We start from the raw sequence: 23,328 nt of genomic DNA, 5'->3' as shown, positions 1-23,328 counted from the left end.
TACGTCGGCAACCTGCCATGGACAGTAGGACATAGACAACTGAGGGAATATTTCTCCCAATTTGGATCTCTTTCTAATGCAAGAGTGGTGTTTGATCGCTCCACCGGCCTGAGCAAGGGCTACGGCTTCATTGAGTTCTCCAGCCCATCCTCGGCCGCCGATGCTACCAACAAACAAGTGCACACTCTTGAAGGCATGAACTTAACTGTGCAACCACAAAATAATTAGATATTCTGTAGAAAGTAGTTAGTTATTAGTGTATTAAAAATGGCAGAAGCACTATCTGAATACCCAGACTCTGACTTTTCCGATGAAGAGCAGTCACCTGAAGATGAAGCATTTAACAAAGCCTCAGCCCACGTCCGCACCATCGTGACTAAGCTGAGTGAGAACCAGCTGCTAGAGCTCTATGGACTCTACAAGCAAGCCACTGAAGGAAGGAACATCACTTCCAAGCCAGGATTCTTCAACATGCAGGGCCGATACAAGTGGGAGGCCTGGAAAGCCCTTGGAGACATGCCACAGGAAGAAGCAAGAGAGAAATACACAGAATTGGTCCAAAAACTAGACCCAGTTTGGGCCAAGAATGAACTGTCTGGTCAGAAGGGCAAGAAAGACACCTGGGTGACCGTGTCCACACACCAATTCTCCCCAGAGCCTGATGTCATAGCTGATGAGCTGTCTATATTGGAAGCAGCTAAAGAAGATTGTGCCGAGCGAGTGACTGAGCTATTGAGGCAGCATCCAGAGCTGAAGCATGAGAAAGACGAGGGTGGCCTGTCCGCCCTGCACTGGGCCGCTGACCGCGACGCCACGGCTGCCCTGAGCGCGGCTATCAAGGGTGGTTGTTGCGTCGACGCCGTGGATGAATCTGGACAGACGGCCCTCCACTATGCTGCCTTCTGTGGCAATGTCAAGTCAGTGAAGATCCTGCTGGACGCGGGAGCCTCTCCCCTACTGGCCGACAATGATGACGAGACTCCCATCACGCTCGCCGCTGATGAAGAAATCCGGAAGTTACTTGAAAGTGCTGCTTAGTTCACAAAGACTATCATTGCCACTTTTGTAGATTCATATGGTAGGTATATGTTTTTAGTTATTTGGAATAAATGTTCAAATATTATTCAGGATTTTTATTACTCAGCTCTGTAAAGTATAGGTATTGGGTATGACAGTAACTAAAAAACAATAATGTTTTCAAATATTTTAATCTTGTACAAAAATCGGGTTTCTTTGTACGAATGCTACACATAACAATGAATATTCACAAGAACATATTTTTTCATAGTGTTAATACAACGCACTGTAGTAGGTAGGTAATAAAATAACTTGGCGAATCAATCGCTACACAATAGAAATTAACAAAAACGTCCAGATTCCATATCACAATAAAACTGCACTATGGTAGCCTACCATAGTTACGTAGGTGGTACTACCCGCAAGAGTTCATATGAGACTCCACTAGAATCCATTTTCGTGCTATATACATATCTAATAATGATATCGGCCCAGCTCTTCAGCAAACTCTAGCGGGTAGTAAGAACTCCAGCCAGCCAAGGCCATGTGTGAGAAGTCCTCCTACATTATATCCGTACTAGGTCACTCTACAGTTGCCCTAGAAGGGCTAGCACAGGGCAAGACGTCACATAGGTTTTGCGTCGCACTCTTGATTTTTTTACAGTTACACAAATCGACTATTCACCCACACTTCAAGGCGAATCCTCCTACAACGCGAGACAAAACAGGCACTTATCACAAATCCCTGGCATCCCCCATCTCAACAAATAGTCTATGCCTTCAGCACAAGGAACCAAGTCCGTTATTATTCTGAGGCACTCGGGCTCTCTCCCGCCACTGCCTGCTAGTCTTTGTTGTCTTTATGTGAAGCGTCGCCGGAGTCGAGTTGCTTCAGCAGACGGAACAGCGCGGCCGCCTCGCGGATCCGGCTGAACTCCACGCAGAATGCTTCCACTTCGATGAACAGTTCCTGCGGATTAGGTAATAGTAAGGTGGTCAAAGGTGTCTCGAAATGGTTCGTGTAATATTACACACAGTGCGGATCGCCAGCTCTGTTTCAGAACGAAGTCTTGATCTAAGTTTATGTGTCGGTGTATTTTGGGACTCGGGAAGAAGGGCTAATTAATTTTGAGGTGACTTAACAACTTCGAGACTAGGTTTAGCAGTTCCAATTCCAAGAGTAGGTTTATTTTACATCATAAAATAATATAATATACCTATGATAATAATAGATCACGCACATTAAATTTAAGACATTTATAAAAAAGGATTTTCATGTAAATATCCGCCTAATATGTTGGATGTTTCCTGGTGATGACGTACCTTGACGTTGATGATATTGTTACGTATCAGTGCCTGTAGGAACACGCACACTAGTCGCACGAGTCTATTCTGCATGTATGGGTCTATAAGTAAGCGTCCACCTATAGGTATCGTACGTATCGGACCAAACTTATTGTCATAAAATGTACATTGTACGGAGAAACCGCGACGTGACTTTAGTGAATTTCATTTCACTTCACAAAGAATAATTGATGCGATGCGTCCGTTGCGTACGATGCCAGACGGTGGACGCTTACATTATCATTTCATAACACATGATGATTATGATGACGTAACTACACATTGATGATATTATTGCGTATCAGCGCCTGCAGGAACACACACACCAGCCGCACGAGTCTGTTCTGTATTTATTCTAGATGTTTGTTGTATAAATATATATCAGCTGTCCGACACCCATATTACAGGCTCTCTCTAAACAGGCGTATGTGAGTTAGCCATATATACATATTATTATTTATAACCTACCTTGACATTAATGATGTTGTTACGTATCAGCGCCTGCAGGAACACGCACACCAGTCGCACGAGTCTGTTCTGCATGTATCGGTCGCGGATCGTCTCGCACGTGGATATGCAGTTGCTGATGTAGAGGTGCACGAACTCTACGGGCAGGTCCACTGAGGTTGTTAGTCTGTGGGGCAGAGGGTTTGTGTAAGTACGGATATGTCTTGAGGATAATGTTGAAGATGGTGGTTGCTATGGTAAATGTGTCTGTTGGGTTGGAGTACACTAGAAATCATTGTAAGTACCTACTTAAGTATCTGGAAAAAATGGCGGTCATCATGTAGAATTTATGAACATGAGGCGACAGAGGCGATTCGGAGCACCTTTTTCCTAATAGACCTATAGCAGCATAACGCGAACCAATAGCATCGAGTGATTTGACACATTCCACCCACATGAAGAGGGAACCAAAACAATGGCTTCTGCTTCTGCGCATTGGCCGAATCGAAAGCTTTCAGGAGGAGGTTGATTGTTGGTTCTACACTCGTTCTACAGTATGTCACCGTTTACAGTATGCGAGTTTGTGTGTGTGTGCGTGTGTGTGTGCGTGTGTGTGTGTGTGTGTGTGTGTGTGTGTGTGTGTGTGACCTACACAAAGGGTAGATACCTGTTGACGACCTCCATGGAGTGCAGCGACATCTCCATGTTGACCAGCACGCTGAAGTATTCTGTAATCTGCTGTGAGTGGATCAGCTTCAGTAGGACGGAGATGGCCACCATCGGGTTGTTCTCTACGAGTTCAGGGAGCTGTGGGGAGAGGGGAGCAAGGATATTTAAATGAACAAGAAATCAATAATAATAATATGTGGGGACATCTCACACACGACCATGCGACTCCAAGCTAGGCAGGCGTTGTCGTTTTAAAGGATAGATATCTGTGATGCGTTGTGATAGCTGTAAGTTTAAATTATTTTTACCTCCTACAGGGATCCAGCTACAGTTATGGGAAGGACATAATTTAAATTTACCTATCACAACGCAACACAGAGATCTATACTGTAAGAAGGTTTTAATCACAAACAGAGAAACTCACGCGGTTATTATACTGATTGTGTTCCGCGTAGACCACACACGTATGACGTTAATTAATGGTGTTGGGGCCATAGGCATAGGGTCAAGGAACTTCGTGGGTACACACACAAACAACTGACAGACAGGTACACAGATGCTTGTAACTCCTTCCCACCTTCCCTATCCTAATGGAAACTGCAGGTAGATGAACACTAGCTGTCATCTGCCACCTCAACGACCGACCCTCGTCCACTTCTACCACCGCCGCGATTCGAGTCGGTCGACGCACCTTACGCTCCCGTCACTCAATCCGCGATAGAAGCACAATCCGCCGCGTACTACAACACACGTAGCTCTACGCCGCGCACCGGTACATCAGCACATCAACCTGGAGAAGAACGGGTGGAAGATCGAAGAGGTCAAACGCATTTGCTCAGCCGGACAACCGTTCCTGCCAGGTCAGTTTCTTTCCTTCAACCTTCCCCCTTGCTCCTCCATTTCATGGTCCTTCGAACCGGATATTCCCTATTCCAGTCCATCCCGGTTTATTATTTACAAACATTTGTCTAAACTTCAGCACGTAACTGAAGTCTTCTAGTCAGCTGTTTTGTGTGTGTCATCGTGACGTCACCTAGTTTTTTCCCTTTGTCTATGGTCAATCGGTAAGAATCGGTTAGTCGAGTAGTGTCCATCACTACTCAACTTCAATCAGTATTCCGAGGATAGCACAGAGTAGAAGTTTGACGTCTGACACATTACTTTTCAACTGGGACTGTTTAGGTTATATTTTATCGTCGTAAATCAAATTAGAAAAAGATGAAATCGGAAAGTAAGTACGTTAAGGGTGCCTCAGCCGACCCTATTAAAATATGTATGGTCCAGCTGGACACTGCGGAGCAGTACTTGAGTGGGGTCTACGAGTTGGCGTGTAGCCTTCAGGCAAAATCGGATGCGCCTGGTCTATCTATGTTCAGGGTTCGTTTCGAGGATCTGGAGCGGATGCGCGACCAATACCAGGACGCTTACTTGAACCTGAAGGGTCTGCCCGTCGACGAGACCGTGCTGCAGCAGGCTGACCAACGCTTCAACAAATTTTACGAAATCTTTTATTCGGTTAAAGTGATAGCTGAGGGATTAGTGTCGACAAATAGCGTCGCGGATGTGGAGCCAGTGAGATCAACTGCTCACTTCAAGTTGCCTGAGATCAGTCTGAGCAGTTTCTCTGGGGTCTACACTGACTGGCCAAATTTTATTGGATTGTTCGACAGTCTGATACACACTAATGGGGACTTGTCCAGTGTGCAAAAGATGCACTACCTTCTGAGTGTTCTGGACAAGGAACCTCTTAGTTTAGTTAGGCATCTGGAGCTGGCCGATGGGAACTATGAGATAGCTTACCAGCTCCTTAAGGAAAGATATGACAACAAGAGACTCATTGCCGACACACACTTGGAGTCCATACTTGCTGTGACACTCGGTCAACAAGGGTTGACTGGCAACCTTCGGAAGCTAGTCAACACCTTAAAGGAGAACACTATGGCTCTGAGTGTGCTTGGTTTTGAGGTCAAGTCATGGAGTTTCTTGTTGCTCCATATAATTTTAAGAAAGCTTCCCTTTGACCTTCGTAGTAGGTTCGAACTCGGTATAGGGGGTTCGCCTAACACCATCCCAACATTCCAAGACTTGCTTGGCTTTCTGGAAACAGAGTTGAGAGTCTTGGAGACTGTTGGTGGCTCGGGTTCCAGGGGGTCAAGCAACTCTAATAATGTGAAAACGGGGACTTCACACACTACAGTGACTCTCACTGCGGTGGCTGTGTCTTGTGCCCTTTGTCGGGGTAACCACACCATTTATAGGTGTGACAGGTTCAATTCCCTGACACCTGTTCAGCGTAGGGAGCTTGTCGCACAACAGGGCTTATGTTGTAACTGCTTGCGTGCACACTCTGTAAGCAGGTGCACGTCCAAGTGCAGGTGTCTAGTGTGTGGTGGACATCATCACACGAAACTACACCTGCCAACATCATCATCATCTTGTCTGCCATCATCATCTGCAGCACCTAAGGATGGTCGACCCGCAGACTCATCACCCGGCTCCACGGTCTGCCATGGTTCAATTCACAACACCATGTTGTTAGGAACTGCCATGGTGGGGGTGTACGACCACAATGGTCACATACACCAGGTGAGAGCCTTGATAGACAGCGGCTCGCAGGTGTCTGTCATCACTGAGGAACTGGCGCAGCGGTTGCGGCTTCCCCGCACTAGCTCTAGGCTTCTTTACGGCTTGGGAGGTAAGCAGCGCTCCAATGGCAGCGTAGAGTGCAGGATCGCATCCCCTCAGGGTGCATCCCAGCCTGCCTTGGTAGCCACAGCCGTCGTGCTGAAGCACATCACGGGGGATCTCCCTAGTGCGCCTTTGTGTCCGAGCGTGTTAGAGCGGTGCAAAAGCATCAAGCTTGCTGATGATAGACTGTCTGTACCGGGTCCCATTGATTTTCTGATAGGCGTGGACCTCTACAGTCGAATCCTGGATGGGTCGTCGTACCAGCTGGGTGAAGGGTTACCTACGGCACATAGGTCTATCTTCGGATGGATCTTGATGGGTCAAGCACCAATAGACCGAGATAGCGTGGCGCTTCCCAACAAGTCCATCCAAGTGTCAGTCGGTGATCCCCACCCGCAGCGGTCGCGTCGCAGACCAGCGAGGAGACGCCCCACGCAGCGCATGCATGGCCAACCAGCGCCATCCCGGCCATATGCGGCCTGCAACTGCGTCCACGCCTGCTGATGAACAGACACTACACACCTCATCACGGAAGCCCCACCGTGGTGAGGACCAAACGGCAACTGGGGGCTAGCGATATGGTTTCAGTGGGGCTCTGATCCGGACAGTCATCTATCAGGTCTCACCGTTCGGCACTACTGGGGAGATTTGCCGAATGTTTGTTTTGTACGGCTCCCTGTGGCTACTTAGGCCAGCATCTTTGGTGCATCAATGCATCCTGCGACGGCCTCTGTTCGAGGAACCTTCCAGTATTGAATTTCTTCGCAGAGGTCCCGTCTTACTCTACGCCTGCCGGAGCTGCTCTCCGCTGCTCTACCTTCCAGTCGTTAGGCCGGTTCCGACTGACACCTGCGCATCTTCGCGGCTCTCACCACCGTCGTGATGGGCTTTGATTGTGTGGGTCGACATTCTCGGTGCTGGGTGCCCTCTTACTGAGGTACGGGCAGTGCAACATGAGCTCTGCTCTAGGTGCATGTGGTGCGAAGCGCACACGACACAGCAGTGAATTCTTCGAAGGGATCGTGTTGGGTAGAGCCCCTGGGAAGTTTTCTCACTTGGGGAGCCGCGCGTCGTCTCCTGGTCCTATGGGTCGGGTCGATGCTTGACATCGGGCTGTCGAGTGATCGAATGAATTTTGGACGGGCTCACCCCTCGGAACTTATCTTTCAGGCAACTGTTGTTCGAATTGGTTTCTGCATCTGGGTCCTGCTGTCGGCGCTTTCCCCGACGCTACACTTGTGGTGTTGGCGGCTTGCTCAGCAGGTCTCCTGTCTCGCATCTCGCCTCCGTCTTTGGGACGAGCTCTGCACATTAGCTTAAGGTTTCGGGCTGGCTTGTGGATTCCACTCAAGCTACGCCACATATTTAGGTTTCGGAAAATCATTTAATTATAATTTTTTATTTCGTGCTAAAGAGCTTAGTGGCTCTTTGGGGGGCGGTTTATGTTGGGGCCATAGGCATAGGGTCAAGGAACTTCGTGGGTACACACACAAACAACTGACAGACAGGTACACAGATGCTTGTAACTCCTTCCCACCTTCCCTATCCTAATGGAAACTGCAGGTAGATGAACACTAGCTGTCATCTGCCACCTCAACGACCGACCCTCGTCCACTTCTACCACCGCCGCGATTCGAGTCGGTCGACGCACCTTACGCTCCCGTCACTCAATCCGCGATAGAAGCACAATCCGCCGCGTACTACAACACACGTAGCTCTACGCCGCGCACCGGTACATCAGCACATCAACCTGGAGAAGAACGGGTGGAAGATCGAAGAGGTCAAACGCATTTGCTCAGCCGGACAACCGTTCCTGCCAGGTCAGTTTCTTTCCTTCAACCTTCCCCCTTGCTCCTCCAAATGGGCCACCCTGTATAGTGCGTATATGTATACTCACTTGTTGCGGGGTGAGAGGCACATTGTCGAGCGCGGGCTGCGCGTCCAGCAGAGCCAGCAGGGTCTGTTGTTGCGTCACACTGAGAGCCCCTTTTAGCGCCACCTACAGAATGAGAACATACGAATAAAACAATTTGTTGTATAAACTTGTTAAGTATAACTGTTGTTCGTTTATTGTTTATCAAAGGGTATTTACCTTTGGACGTACTAAGTAACCCCCAGAGCATGGTTAGCTTTTTAAATACACATAATAATAATATGTATCGTCACTTACCATCAACCCAATAGTCACTACCAGTAGCCTCAACATTGGTGACCCCGACGTGATATCACACGTGAATCCCATAACACTCAGTAACCTCAACATAGCCAAGTAAGTAAATAATAAATAACAAACCTGTATAAGTCTGGCGGCCTCTGCGGCGGGGTCGGCCGGCTCGGCGGGCTTCACCTCGGCCGGCTTGTCCTGCGCGGGGGCTGCGGGGGCGGGTGCGGGGGTGGCGGGGGAAGGGGCGGGCTTCTTCTCTTCTTGTGGGGGCTGTTGGGACTGGTGTAAGTACATCATATAATTAAGTATGTATATGTTATGATCTCCCACTACAAATCCAAACAATTGTTATACTATGAAGTTATAAGCAAACAGCTCCTAAATTAATTCACACAACGGTACAGTCCCGAGCATAGAAACTCGCCAGGTAGCATTATCTCATTTAGGCCCAAACGGTACAATAACCCAAATTACCTTCTTAGGCGTCTCCTTAGGCACTGGTTTCTTCTCCTCAGGCCGCAGCCCCAGCAGTCCATCCGTCCCCGGGTCATAGAGGGGGATGTGGGCTCCGCGGGACACCAGGTTCTTCCACACTAGCTGAGGGGAAAAAGAGGGAGGATATAGCATTATGTGTCTAGAATCAATAAACATGTATTTGAGTACATTTGAAATTAGGGTAAAAGAGAATATGGGAAAAGTATACAGATCATTGACTTGCACTAGCACGATACATTATTTATTATTTTCAATCGTGTTAAAAAGGTTGGTATAAATTTACGTGCGAAACCCTAAACGTATCGTGAACTATTTGAGACCCACAAGTGAACCCTAGGGAAGCGCGAAGAGTTTACGGGTCAGGGTACAGACCAGACTATTGTGAGAGTCACCATGTTTTCTACTTAATAAACCACTTTTTCAACAAACTGTATAATTATCTGCCCTCATCACATGGGTAATATTGTGGTTGTTAGCTTGTCCACCTACTACAGAAACAAGATTATCTATTCTTGGACCAACAGAGCGCCTACCTCAGCTATTACAACACCCAGGCCTGCTACTCCAGTTTACTCGGGAGCTAGGCTGGCTGAGCTGAAATCAAGGGGATATGTACAAAGGTTCCACTCGAGAGAGCCACGTACAGGAACTTTACCCCCTATGAGAATAGAATAGAATAGAATGGGTAATATTACCTGTCACCGCAAAAAAACAATTTTTAACGAAAATCGGTTCAGCCTTTTGTGACCTACGCTACCACAAATAGATACAGAGACACAGACATGTTAAACTTATAGCTGTGGTGTAATAATAGAAAGCTAACGTGTGTATTATTTCCTAAATTATAAGATTCTATTCTCTGTGGGGGTGTAAGTACCTGCACCTGGCTCTCTCGAGTGGAACCTTTGTGTATATCCCCAATGTCTAAACTGCCTTCCTAAGCTTGGACCCTTTCCCACCACGCTGGTCCACTGCGGGTTGGTGGGTTCACATACCTAGATGTGCTAAATCTAGATATGCAGGTTTCCTCACGATGTTTTCCTTCACCGTAAGAGAAGTTCTTTTTCAACGTTGAAAACCCCAGACATTCAACACTAAGGGCCTTAATTACCATCAAAACATGGATACGCCGTCATTTGGCTTTTAATTTAAATACACATGCAAACAAGTTTTTTCATTTATGATAGTAACACCGTAAAAGTCGCATAACTTTTGAACGGATGGACCAATTTTGATAAAATATGCCTTAGAACACTCGGGGTAACATTAGCTATCACCCTAAAAAAACAAAACAAAAATCGGTTGAACGGTCTGTGAGCTACGACACAGTCAAACTACCACAGAAAGATACACAGACACATTATACTTATAACTGTGTTGTTTCGTGTGTGCATCTAAATGGTGTATTATTTCCTAAATTATAATAATAACACCCCTCTTTTTCCATTCCACTGACCTCATCAGCGGCGGGCGTGGGCGGGCGGGGGCGCGGCGGCGGCGGCGGCGCGGGCGGCGCGGCGCGCAGCGTGCGCTGCAGCGGCAGGCAGGGAGACCCCATGACGGCTGAGAGCAGCTCTTTGAGGGCTATGCGGTTTGGGGGGCTCCTGGAATGGGGGGAGAGTTTATAGGTTATGTAGTAATTCATATATTAACATCTTGCTTTGCAAACGGTGCTTGACGTCACACCTTTAACTTCCCACGCTTTTTTATGTAACAATTAAATGGGAAAAATATAAAAGCGAGAGAATCAATGGCCGAAGGAAGCACATGATTTGGAACGGTGGTCAGTTCATAAGGAGGCCTTTGCCCAGCAGTAGGACACTATACAAGCTGCATAAAAAAATCAAAAATAAAATAAATAAAAGCGAGAGACAAATATTTAAGGATAGTTAGATAAAGAGAGATTTTTATGTATTTGCTTGTGAAACATGCTGAATACCACACATTGTTAGAAGTGAAAGGTTACACTTTCACATTTAATTTTACAATATCTAATTTGGCTTTAAAAAGAAAATCATCAACTTAGACCTTAGATTGCCGATTATGATGGCAAATTATATTGATCCACAGTTTCTGGATCCACTCACCCATCACTAAGCGGCACCAGAGCCGGCACAGTAGCCCGCGCCACACAGCTGATGTCCGCCAGCCGCTCCGCCACGCTCGCTTGCAGGGGGCTCGTGTCCCACTGCACGTCTTTGGCCGACCACTCGCTTGTCATCACTTGTTTTGCTGACTTCTTTAGTACCTGGAATAAGATTTGAGTAATTTGTGTCTATCAGAGGTAAGAAAGTTCATAATGCCTATATTCGAAATACTACTTCAGTATTTTCCATTTATCATTGGGTTTTGCAGAGATCTTGCTAATATATTTTTATTGTACATAACTACATTTAAAAGAACAGAAACCACCGCTCCGGAGCGGTGGTAGCTCAGTTGGGTAAGCGCCCGCTTCTCACGCCAGAGATGTGGGTTCCCGGCGCTGACATGTACCAATGAGTTATTTTAACTTAAGTACAATGTACACCATCGCTCTTACAGTGAAGGAAAACATCAGGAATCCTGCATATCTAGATCTAGCACATCTAGATATGTTAACCCGCAGTGGACCAGCGTGGTGGGAAATGGTCCAAGCTTAGAAAAGCAGTTTAGACCTTGGGGACATGCACAAAGGTTCCACTCGAGAGAGCCAAGTGCAGGTACTTACAGCCCCACAGAGAATAGAATAGCACAGAAACCATCAATATTGCAATCTCAGTGGGATTTATGCCAAATCTAAGGTTACTAAGGTACCTTAATTTAACTTACTTATAGGTTACTGAAAAAACAACTTACATCTTTAATATTGCAAGGCAGGTACCCATGAAGTTGTCCAATAAACACCCTTTCCTGTGGAGCTAGCGGCTGTAAGCCTTGTTTACCTGAAAATATATTGTACCAGAGGATAAATAATTACTTATAAGAAAAATCATAAATTAAATCATACTTTTCTTATAGCTTATATCATTTTATTATATCATTTTACGAGTATTATATCATTTTATTCTGTCATTTTTGCATGGTTAAAATTTTATTGACATAATAATAAATAATATATAGTGCGACAAACTTATCTGTTCCGGTGACCGTTAATTAAAGGTAAATTACCATTACGGGAAAACTTTACATATTAAAGAATGAAGAAATATTAGACATTTACGTGAGCTCTCACCGGAACAGATAAGTTTGTGGCACTGTATTTTTCGTATTAAAAAAAAAATTGTACACCCTTTAGGGTAGAATATAGTTTTAAGCAACATGTACTTATTCTAACACCATACCTACACCTATATTCAACAAATAAATAATTTTGATTTTGAGCTTTAAAATAACATAATCCTTTATTTCTCATAACAGCAAATTTATTCTAGCATAATGGGAGATTTTCAACCATAGACAAAAACAGATTATAGCCGGCATGGATTGCAGTACATTCAGCCAATACAAAAACCCAAGGGATGTGAATTCAACCACATGCAATAACTAGCTGTTATATTATGCATATTATTAAGGGTCTGCAAGGGGTAATCGAGGGTTGGCATTGTCATAGAATTATGTAGTAAACGATGCTCTACAACCTTGAAAAAAATCACACAGGTAGCCGAAGAGTCTAGCTAGGTGCTGAATGATTCGAATTCAAGTAAATGATTATGGATAACTGTAAATAAAATTCAGAATATGACGAAAAACCAGAAAATCACACTCCCGTATTGTAACAACTTTGTCGTAATTATTAAGAATTTTCATATGATTTTTATCATATTATAAAGTTAAAGGCTTGGACTAGGCGCTAAATACCTTGTTTTTTAATAAACACACACTTATTTTGTGTAAATTAATCCCAAACTTGAGCAATTTTTTCCCCTCAAATCTTCATTTTTTTTTTTTTTTTTTTTTATAAACGTTTATTGTTGATCAGAGTATAACTTACAAATTACATATATATACTCCCAAACTGCAGTACAGTTTAGCGGGAGACAAAGACTCGCATTTATACAAACAAATTAGGTAAGTTACACAACTAATAGGTATATATATCTATTACTAGTGTAAATTTAGTAACTTATGCTATTACAAGTTATTATTAAAGATTACATAGATGTACTTAATGAACATATGCATTTAGTGTACTTATAATACTCATTGCAGGTAGCTTAATCTTGTAATAAATGATATTTTATTTTATTTTTTATAGTTTTTTTAGAACATCTTAGTTTTAATAAATTAGGTGGTAAGTTATTAAATATAGTCGGTGTTAGGTATTCTTTAGTACGTTTGCCATAAAAATTGTTTATATTCGGTTTGATTAATACACTTTCTTTAGATTGTCTAGTAGGATACATATGAATTTTAGGTTTTTTATATTCATCGTTACAATATTCTTCTATTACATTAAATAATATATGCTTTTTTTGAACAGGTAACACATTACATATTTTAAATAACACATCATAATCACTTTTACATTCTGAGCGAGTTTTCTTATCAACTAACAGTTTTAGGAATCTAATTTGGAGTACTTTTATCTTATTTAAATGTGAGATAAATGTGGTGCCGTAAGAACCCGACCCGTAGGTAACAAATGATTCGACAAGTGCATGATATATCTGGTACATAATACTTTTTGGTACATAATATTGTAGCATGCAGAATTTACCTAATATTTGCCTCATTCTTGTGCAAATAGTGTCAATATGTAAGCTCCAATTGAATCGTTGGTCTATTGTTAGCCCTATATACCTATAGCTACTTACCTGTTCTATAACCTGACAATTACAAGCTACATCTCCGTGCAGACACTCGAAACTGTGGCCTTTTAAAACTAAAGGGTGTTGCGAATCTTTGGATCTAAGGTAACTTGAACGGATGTGCATCGTTTTGGTTTTCTTCATGTTTAATATAATACCGTTGTCATGAGCCCAGCGGTTCAAGTTATCAAAGTCATCCTGTAGTTCATTGCGGATTTCCAATAAGTTATGGCCAGAATATAGTAAGCAAGTGTCGTCCGCAAACATGTATTTGTCACAATTTTTTATAGTATTAGGCATGCTGTTTACATGCAGAATGTAGCAAGTTGGACCGGTCACTGAACCCTGCGCCACACCAAATAACAGCTGCTTAGGTTTACTTAACGAGTTGTTCACCTTTACTACTATAGATCTATTTTTAAGATAATCTTGGAACCATTTTAGAACCTTACCTCTTATTCCCGATTCACTCATAGCTTGCAGCAGTATAGGATGGTCCAGAGTATCAAATGCCTTCCGGAAATCAATAAATAGAACAAGTACATGCTGTTTTTTATCTAGGTAGTTATTAATTTTATTGCTAAAGTGTGAAAGAAGTGTCTCTGTGCCTATTCCTTTTTGGAATCCATATTGTGATGAATGAATAATGTTATTTCGAGATAAGTAGGTGGATACCTGTGACATAATAGCTTTTTCAACTATTTTGTTAATAGTAGGTAGAATCGCTATCGGTCTATAATTACCCGGGTCCATGTGGCTTCCACTCTTATATACTGGTCTTATAATTGAAGTTTTTAATTGGTCAGGGTACATACCTTTTGACACGGATAGATTAATGAATTTTGCTAAGACGGGGCTAATTTGTGATTTGATGTATTTTATATCACACATTCGTATGTTATCCACTCCCGCTGATTTCTTAACATTTAATGAAGTTATAATTTTTTCTACAACATCTGATGTTATCGGTTTAAAGAATATAGATTTATCTACTTCATTTACATAGCTTTCTCTGATTAATAATTGCCTATCGCAGTTGTGTTTAATTTTTACTATTTCCTCTGCATAATTACATACAAATAAGTTACATATTTCATTTTCTGTGTACGACTTCCCCATATACTGCATTATAACTTGATCTAGTGACAAATTTTCCTTACCTAGCCATTTATTAATTAGATTCCATATTTTTTTGTAGTCGTTACCTGAGTCTAACAGTTGCTGTTTTTTATATAAGTTTTGTTTTTTATTTATTAGTTTATTAGTTTTATTACGCCATCTATTGTACTCTAATCTATATACCTTATTATTAGGATATTGTTTACATCGTTTAAATAGTGCATCCTTATGTTTAATCATATTTTTTAGATCTAAATCCATCCAAGCACAGGAAGCCCTAAGAACAGTTTTTTTCGACATGCAACGTGTATTTTTATCATATATATCTTGAAATATTTTGACAAGTGTATTATACAAAACAATTGGACAGTCTAAGTTTACCAGTTCACTCCAGTTGACGGCGATCAGATCATTCTGTATTGATTTGTTATTTAGCACTGATATAAAACTTAATAACACATCACTTTTGAGTAACAAATCTTGGTACGATACGCTAACAAAATAATGGTCAGCTAACTTATGGGTAATAATACCGGATAACACTTCACACTTTTCATTTTTCACAAAAATATGATCCAGACAAGACTGCGACAGTATGCCGTTACGAAATTCTTCCCTTGTATAGCCATAGATGTAACGCTCATATCCGTAGTTACTAAGCAGGTCCTCGTATGTGTTTACAATCGTATTACTCCGTTCCATAAGGTCTATATTGATATCTCCCATGAGGATCGCTCGCTCCCTCTCTGGCGCGTGACGTAGTAGTTGGTCGAGTTCTTGAAGAAATACAGTTTGTTTTGTTTTCGGCGGCCGATAGATTATATAAATATGTATATTGTCTGTCTTTGTGTGAATGAATCCAGATAGTAATTCATAAGATAAAAAGGACTCTTCGCTAGACTTTTCAAAAATGAGTGATGTCCTTATGTATACACATATACCGCCTCCTTTTTGTTTTTTTCTAGTAATACTGTATGAAGTATAATTAGGTATTTGGTAGCAGGGTACTTCATCCTCCTTAATGTTTATCTCCGTAAGGGCTATTATATCCAACTTGTATGAGATTTTATTTATAAGGAGTAGTAGCTCGGCGAAGTTCTTCCTCATAGATCTTATGTTTATGTGAATAAAGGTTAGATTATTTGCACATTTATTATAACAATCTTCAATCCACAATGATAAATCGTTATAGTTCTTCGTTTCTTCGGTATTAAGAAAATCGAATTTTTTGTTTGTGTAAATTAATTAGGCATATTTATAACCCTTTTTATATAGGTTGACTTTAGGTGGGCGTCTGTGAGCTGGTAGGTAGAATTTTAGCTTTATCTGCGTATGTTTGTATGTCAGCGGCGCATTGGATGATCAAGGTGCGCGACATTTCATCTGTTTTACATAAAACTCTTCCTTTTTTGACCCACACAAATTTGAAGATGTTTTCTTTCTTTTTTTGCCTTGCTTGCCAGAGAAGATCCTTATTATATTTCGTGAGGTCTTCGTTGATGTATATTGGTGTTAGTGAGTCATTTAGGAATATATCAGAATTGTTCTTTAATAATCGCCGATTTTGCATCCACTCACCTTTCGCGGCTTCACTCCGCAGTTTTACAATGATTGGCGAGGGTACTTTCGCGGCCGGCTTGGTCGTCAGGTTACGAAGACGCCAAGCCCGTTCTACTTCGCTAGTACCTACGTTTATCTTTGTTGCAATCTTCGTTATGATATCTTTAATATTTTCATTCTCCTTCTGTTCTACTCCTACGATTTCAATATTTCTTCCTCTTTCAGCTTGCTCCAGGTTACGCACTCGACATTCCAGCGCTTCGTTTACAGTTTCCAGGTGAACAAACCTATTCTGCAGGTCCTGTAACCTGTTGTTAGTGCTCTTCAGCATATCGAGAGTTTCTTTGTGCTGTTTTAGTAGCTCGTCATACTTTTCTGCATAGAATTTTGTGTTTCGTTCAATGTCCACAATTATTTCCATCTTCTTATTTAATTCTTTAAGCATGGTTTCCACTGTGACTGATTTAGGATCCAGTTCTAAGAACGTCTTCGCCACCGGTGGAGTTTGGGATGTTGCCCGCGAGGGTGTTTCACAATTACCACATTTGCCGGTACGAATTGCCTTGTTTAAATCCGTAATACACAATTTATGATACACATTTTCACAAGTCCCTTTACAAGTAAACAGTTCTTCTTGCTTTTTTGGCAAGAATTTGCTACACTTTTTGCACTGCATAATAAGTAATCGCTATTAAATGCGTAATTAGCTGCGTAACCGACACGTTAACTTGCTTCAATGACGCGTGAGCGAGTCATACAAATATCTATGGCGGCTTTCTGTGTTATAAAATCATAAACACAAGTGACGTTTGACTCAGTTGGCCGCTGGCCTCCAAAGAAGGGTCACGTCGGTTTAGGCAGCACTGACAGCTCGCGATCTTATCGTGTACAGATACAAAATCACTGCACATTGGTTGTCATTGCACTTTTTCAACTTTTATGACACCAACATAATTTGATTTGAAATTGAGGAAGCATAATTCTTCCAGTATATTCAATACATTAAATTAAATTAGATAGTGTGCAATATTCTCGTGACATTACAGTCTCGTAAAGGTCTGATGAGGAGCAGGAATATAGCGAATGGATCTAAGTGATGACAATACGCACGAACATTAGGTTAGGGATCAAAAATACAGTCTCTTGGTGCTGGTTGAGGTATGGTCTCGTGAGGATCTGATGAGGGCAGTAACACGGTGGTGGCTCAATTTTATCTCAAAGATGTCAATAGCTAAAAGCATCGAGTTTAGGCTATTAAGTATGTTTTTCAGAGAGAGAGAAAGAGATTTTATTTTTCCTCTGGATGTGTTAGGTTTACTGGGTTTACTAAGTTCATTCTGTTAATGGCATCAAGTTGTTATGTGTTCATAAGTAATAATTATTTATTAACAAAATGTAAAAATAAAAATAAAATAAATAAAAATAAATTCGTAACGTAAAATTATCAATGACGGAATTTCTTCTATAGACAGTAGCCTGACAGTAGATTTGAAGATAAAGATACATTTATTCGACACATAGACAGCAACAATAAAAAAAATACAGATTTAAAGAAAAGAAACACATAGGTACTTATACAAAACAACAAAGAAAAAAAAGGATACACATCAAAATAACTGGAAAAAATATAACCCCCAATTTACTTGTGTGGGACAGGGAGTACCATAATATTTTTTTTGGGGTACTCCCCATCTATGCGAAATATCAGCTTGATACCTTTACCCGTTTCTGAGAAAAAGGGCGGTGACAGACAGTCAGTCAGACAGACGGACAACAAAGAGATCCTATAACGGTTGCTTTTTTTCTTTTGACGTTCGAAACCCTAAAATTAAGTAAAAATATTATGCTGCTACCAAAAAATGTACTTAAAGGTATTGAAAAAGCGGTATACAGGGTTATTGGTAAGTAGACCTGATCCTTTCAGGAGGTGATAGAGGAAAGCATTTCCAGTCGATTGAACCCTATAATGCATTATCCGAAACTTAACCATTTCTAAGATATTTAATATTTAAAGATTTTTTGAATTTTTGCCAAAATTTCATGTTTAAAACCGAAAATAAAAAAACTAGCCATATTTCAATACTTTTTTTGTTTGTTTTGAATTAGTAACATCTTAATAAACTTATTAAAATGATCAAATGTGCATTATTTGACTTAAATTAGACACAATACCTCAAAATAGATAAACATTTTTAAAAAATATTCAAAACCTAAAAAGAAATAAGTTAAATTAAAAAAGAATTTCATACAACAATTTTTTGTGCACTTCAGCTTAAAAACATTGTCAACTTATAAGCTTTCAAATGAGATATTTCAATATCAAATCGATTTAGGTATCACCAAGATATGGCCAAAACAATCAGAAAAGGTGGACAAAATTCAACAGAAAAACTAACAAAATTAGCGCAATTTAAAGGTAAAAAGTGTGATGGTTTTCAGTCCTGTTCACTTTAGTATGGAAACCCCTGTTGAGTTTTCTTGACAAGCCCCAATGTTAATGGAAAGTATCGTAGGCGGGGACCAGCAGAGGGTTCACCATTTAGCTGAATGTTACTTAGAAAACGGCCTTGAGTGGCGGTCAAGTTGTTCCCCGCCTGCGATACTTTCCATTAACATTGGGACTTGTTTTCATGTTTTTAGCGTACAGTCGGGTTTTTCGTTTGTTTATAATTGTATTTTTTTATTTGTAACTTTTTAGTTGTTTTTATTTTATGAAATTTTACGTCAGTAGTTCATGATCATTTTTTATTTCAATAATTTTGGTGTTGTTATTTAAATACCTTCAATATGCATATTTTTGTAATGTGAAAATCAAGCCCTTTCATTTGATACCTTACACGGCAAAGTTGAATTATTATTTTTTCGATCATCACGTTATGTCCTCTAGAGGGCGCTATGTACATTTTAATGGAACGTCACATAGCCTATAACCATCGCGCCATCAATACGCTTCTAACAATACCTCATACATCAAAATAAAAACTTTGTTGGACATGTGACTTTTTACCATGGAAAACGAATATTTTTTTTCGCGAATTTGCCAATCTCGTAGAACAAAAGTTGTCCAGAATGACTCCTTGAGTCATCCCCTTTTGGCTTAGTATAGCCCTTTTGCGACACTATGTATTTACTTTGATTTGTCGTCGGGGTTCAGTTGGCTGGAGGATGCCCGAAACTTATTATCTACACTTTAATACTTGTAGTTACCTTTCTACAAGTAAATACCACATTTGTTTGAGAAAGCTAATCGGGTTCTGAGTATAGAGTAAAGTGGCATCCCTATTAATTTCTACTCTTTCCTGGTGCCTACCAGTGTAAGTAAGAATTATACTTACTTACCCTAAAATCACCCAAAATGTACTTGAACATAATTGTCAATAAAGTTGGCGAGTAGAAGTTTATCGACCCACTGTGCAAACTTACATGTGTGCGTGTCACTGCGTGTGCTGTGTGAAGAGCATTGAAAACCCAAAATTGGCGCGGCACGTCACCCTGTACGGGCCCTTAAGTGTTAACTAGTTTAAGACAGCTTTGTACCATTTATGACACCTCTGGTCCCCTCAGAAGAATGCAGCCAGGGTGTCCACTCAGAATGCTCCAAAAAATTCCCTGACTTTTCCCTGACTATACCTGACCGTTTCAAAAAATTTCCCTGACCGAAGATCAAAATATAAACCTAATTTAAGTAATTTGAACACGAAAGCTTGATTTCAAAGTTTTGTGTTCATTCGTTTGACACTAATTCAAACTTGACTGCGTACTATACAGGGTCCCCAAAAATTGAATATTAAGAGGGAAGTACTTATAGCACTTGCTCGTCCATACAAAAAGAGAAAACGTTGGTCTACTTCTAAATATTATCCAATCTCCATGATTTTTTAGGATACTGGCGACACAATAAATAATTTTATAGTTTTTCCATTTCTCTAAATTTGCTATAGATTCAAACTTATAGACACCTCAAGTAACGCAATTTTTGTGATAAAAACTGTGCCGAATGACGCCATTGTTGAATAAAAACATTGTTTTTTTTAATGATAATCTAGAATATATTACGCTGAAGTGATTTACATCACAATCAAAAAGATTTGTTGATATTTACTTGGTGAATAACGATTTCTCCCGAAAATTTATCAAGAAAAGTACCTATGTCATTCACGAGCTGCATTTATCTCTATAGCACCCGAGCCCCGGGGCATGAGTGCACAAACGATAGCAAATGTTTTCCTCATTACCTATTTCTCGAGGTTCCCTCTGAAGCCTTAGGAGATCATTCTGAATAACTTTCTAAAAAAAAAAACCCAAAAAAACGCATCCGCCTTGCAGCTTGCAGCAAGTTGCTATACTGCCTAGTTTAAGTCTGACTAAAATTTGACTGATTACCATCGAAGTAGATATTGAAACCGAAATTGAAACAGAACCAATTTTTGTTGTATGGCACTCTCCTGCCTGACAAAGTTGTTAGTTGTGTAAGTATTTTTTTATGAAATTTGATTAAACATGCAGTACAAATAGAATAAAATTCGTTTTGCTCTGTTAAATTAGTAAAAAAATAAGTTATAGATTAATAGATGCTGCGCGGAGGCAGCGTATGCGGTCTCGCTGAGGTATAAAAAAATTAGCGAATTGAGAACCTCCTCCTTTTTTCAAAGTCAGTTAATGAGCGCGGCTGCAGCACGTCTGCACCAACAAAATCATGTTAATTTTTATCACGAACTTCTAAAAGTCTTTAAACTAAATTTGTTTTGAATGTTGAGATGAGTCACCCTATTTTGCACCAAACTGTATATACGGGACATAATTTTACCAGCTGAGTCTGGGGTCTAGGTAATCTTTTAGAATTCCTACTATTTTTTTCTATCTGTTATATTTGATTAAATCACGTTATAAACTTACCCCCTTATTCATAAAAATGTTACCAGACGCTTTAGCTATTGAACTGTTCTGTCACTCTCTGACAGAGAACAATTTGTTGTTTGACAGAGAGCTAAAGCGTCCAGTAACGTTTTTATGAATAAGGGAAAGTTTATTTAAAAAAACTTAATTAGTGAGGATCAGTCAAAAATATTCCAAATCTAAACGAGATTTTATTTTATGACTTATTTATTTCACGTGAAAAAGAAGTATTACTAGTAAAGAAAAGTACTAAAATTATGCTAGAAAAAGGTCATTTTTCCCTGACTTTCCAGGTGGCTCATCAATTTCACTGACTTTCCATGACCACCTAGAGCTTCCCTGACTTTTCCCTGACTTTCCCTGACTTTCCAGATAGTGGACACTCTGGCAGCTCATAAAAAACCTCAGGCCAGATGCCATTTATTGGTTGATTTTGGAACTTTTAAACATCAAAAGAAAATCTCCTATTCACAAGAGGCATACCTACTTAAAACTACATTAAACTAAGCTACTTCAAAAAAAGGAGGAGGTTCTCAATTCGTCGGGATCTTTTTTTTTTTTTTTTGTATCTTTTTTTTTATGTATGTTCACCGATTACTCCGCCGTTTATGAACCGATTTTGAAAATTCTTTTTTTGTTGTATTGGGTTGAGCTTCCAGGTGGTCCCATTTTTTTTTCAGAATTTTATCTCACCCCCAAGGGTGGGTAAAGGGGTAAAAACAGGGTATGAAATTCTATTTTGGGCACATATTAACCGATTCTAATGAAATTAAGAACGTAAATATAGTTCTTATAACAAAAAAATATGATGGTGACCTTGAGCTGATCTGATGATGGAAACGGAAGGCAGTCAGGGGAACTCCTCAACGGTATATAGCAACTACTTCGTGTTTAGGCTTGAATGATTCGTATTGATTAGTAGGACATTTTGGTATCATTTGCACCTTACTTTTGATTGAAAATTATTACAAATAAACTAAAAACTATTAAATAAAATAATAATTTAAAAAATTAAAAAACCGACTTCAAAAAACCACTAAAATGTAAGAAATAATTTAAGGTTTACACAAATTCTACTCGTATGAGACAGTACAAATATACCTAAGCAGGAACTGTTCTTTTTTGAAGTTGGTGCCATATTTCTTCAGATTACTTTGTCACCGCACCAACATCAAAAAAGAACAGTTCCTGCTTAGATATATTTGTACTGTCTCATACGAGTAGAATTTGTGTAAACCTTAAATTATTTCTTACATTTTAGTGGTTTTTTGAAGTCAGTTTTTTAATTTTTTTAATTATGTTTTGTGTTAAAAGATCTTAATATGTCTTATACCTTCAAGTAGGTGCAAGAACAGAGGGCTGAACGGGTTCTCCTGTTGCTTGTAGATGTCATAGAGCAGCGCCAGCGCCACCACGCGCTGCCCCGGCAGGGACAGGTCCCCGCCCGTGATCAGAGACGCCAGCAGCAGACATACTGGAATTAATGGGAAGGTTTCTGTGAGCTGATATAAAACTTAACCATAGATAGTGTTATGGTGGCGGTAGTAGAAGTGTGGTACATCCTAGGCTCACAAGGTAGTTTCATTAAACAATGATGAATTTTCAAAAAAAAGGAGTTGTTGGATCTTTCCTCTCTATTATTGTAAGAAAAATTGGTTAGAGTCCATGTCCAAAAAGGGCTGGGTGTGGGCTTCATTGACCCAAAACAGCGGCTACTTCGTGGTGCCGAAATGCATTGGAGCTTAGGTTGTGTTGCTGAATCACAGAATTATAGGTACCACATACTAACCCATAGAAAACTTGTGTGTATGAAAACTTACAGTTGAAATGTTCCGATTTTGGGAACCTTTTCTGTACTTGAGCACATATCGAGTCCAAGCTCTGGGAGTCCACAGTTTGTTCAGAAAATAGGCTGAAACAATCAAACCGTACGATAGATTTTAAAATTTACATTGTAAAAAATACTAGGTTACGTACATAGTTACAATTCATTTACTTACTCTAATATATATTTACTGTTTTCGTTTATTAATTGCTGAGACATAATCGTTTCTAAGTTATACACAAAAACTAAAATTAATTTTCAAAATTGCAAAACATTCTCTCATCACATCGCACACATCAACATATGACCACAGAGCA

General features: G+C 40.5%; 2 protein-coding genes across 2 annotated transcripts; one reads left to right on the top strand and one right to left on the bottom strand.

Moving 5' to 3' along the window:
• Nucleotides 1-105: 105 nt before the first annotated feature.
• Nucleotides 106-1,123, top strand: LOC105394709 (acyl-CoA-binding domain-containing protein 6). The gene has a single exon (XM_011566616.3). It carries the CDS (start codon nt 268-270, stop codon nt 1,036-1,038), a length of 771 nt encoding a protein of 256 aa, XP_011564918.3. The 5' UTR covers nt 106-267; the 3' UTR covers nt 1,039-1,123.
• A 582-nt stretch (nt 1,124-1,705) lies between these two features.
• LOC105384059 (CCR4-NOT transcription complex subunit 11) lies at nt 1,706-23,328 on the bottom strand. The gene is made up of 12 exons (XM_048627896.1): nt 23,187-23,328; nt 23,007-23,098; nt 22,520-22,660; nt 11,660-11,745; nt 10,912-11,072; nt 10,281-10,428; nt 8,804-8,926; nt 8,459-8,608; nt 8,063-8,164; nt 3,476-3,621; nt 2,830-2,995; nt 1,706-1,987 (listed from the first exon to the last, which is right to left on the bottom strand). Exons 1-12 carry the CDS (start codon nt 23,228-23,230, stop codon nt 1,862-1,864), a joined length of 1,485 nt encoding a protein of 494 aa, XP_048483853.1. The 5' UTR covers nt 23,231-23,328; the 3' UTR covers nt 1,706-1,861.

This window comes from Plutella xylostella, chromosome 19 (assembly GCF_932276165.1).
Source record: "Plutella xylostella chromosome 19, ilPluXylo3.1, whole genome shotgun sequence".
NCBI classification, from domain to species: domain Eukaryota; kingdom Metazoa; phylum Arthropoda; class Insecta; order Lepidoptera; family Plutellidae; genus Plutella; species Plutella xylostella.
The sequence above is the reverse complement of the archived record's forward strand: the minus strand, read 5'-3'. Positions and strand labels throughout refer to the sequence as shown.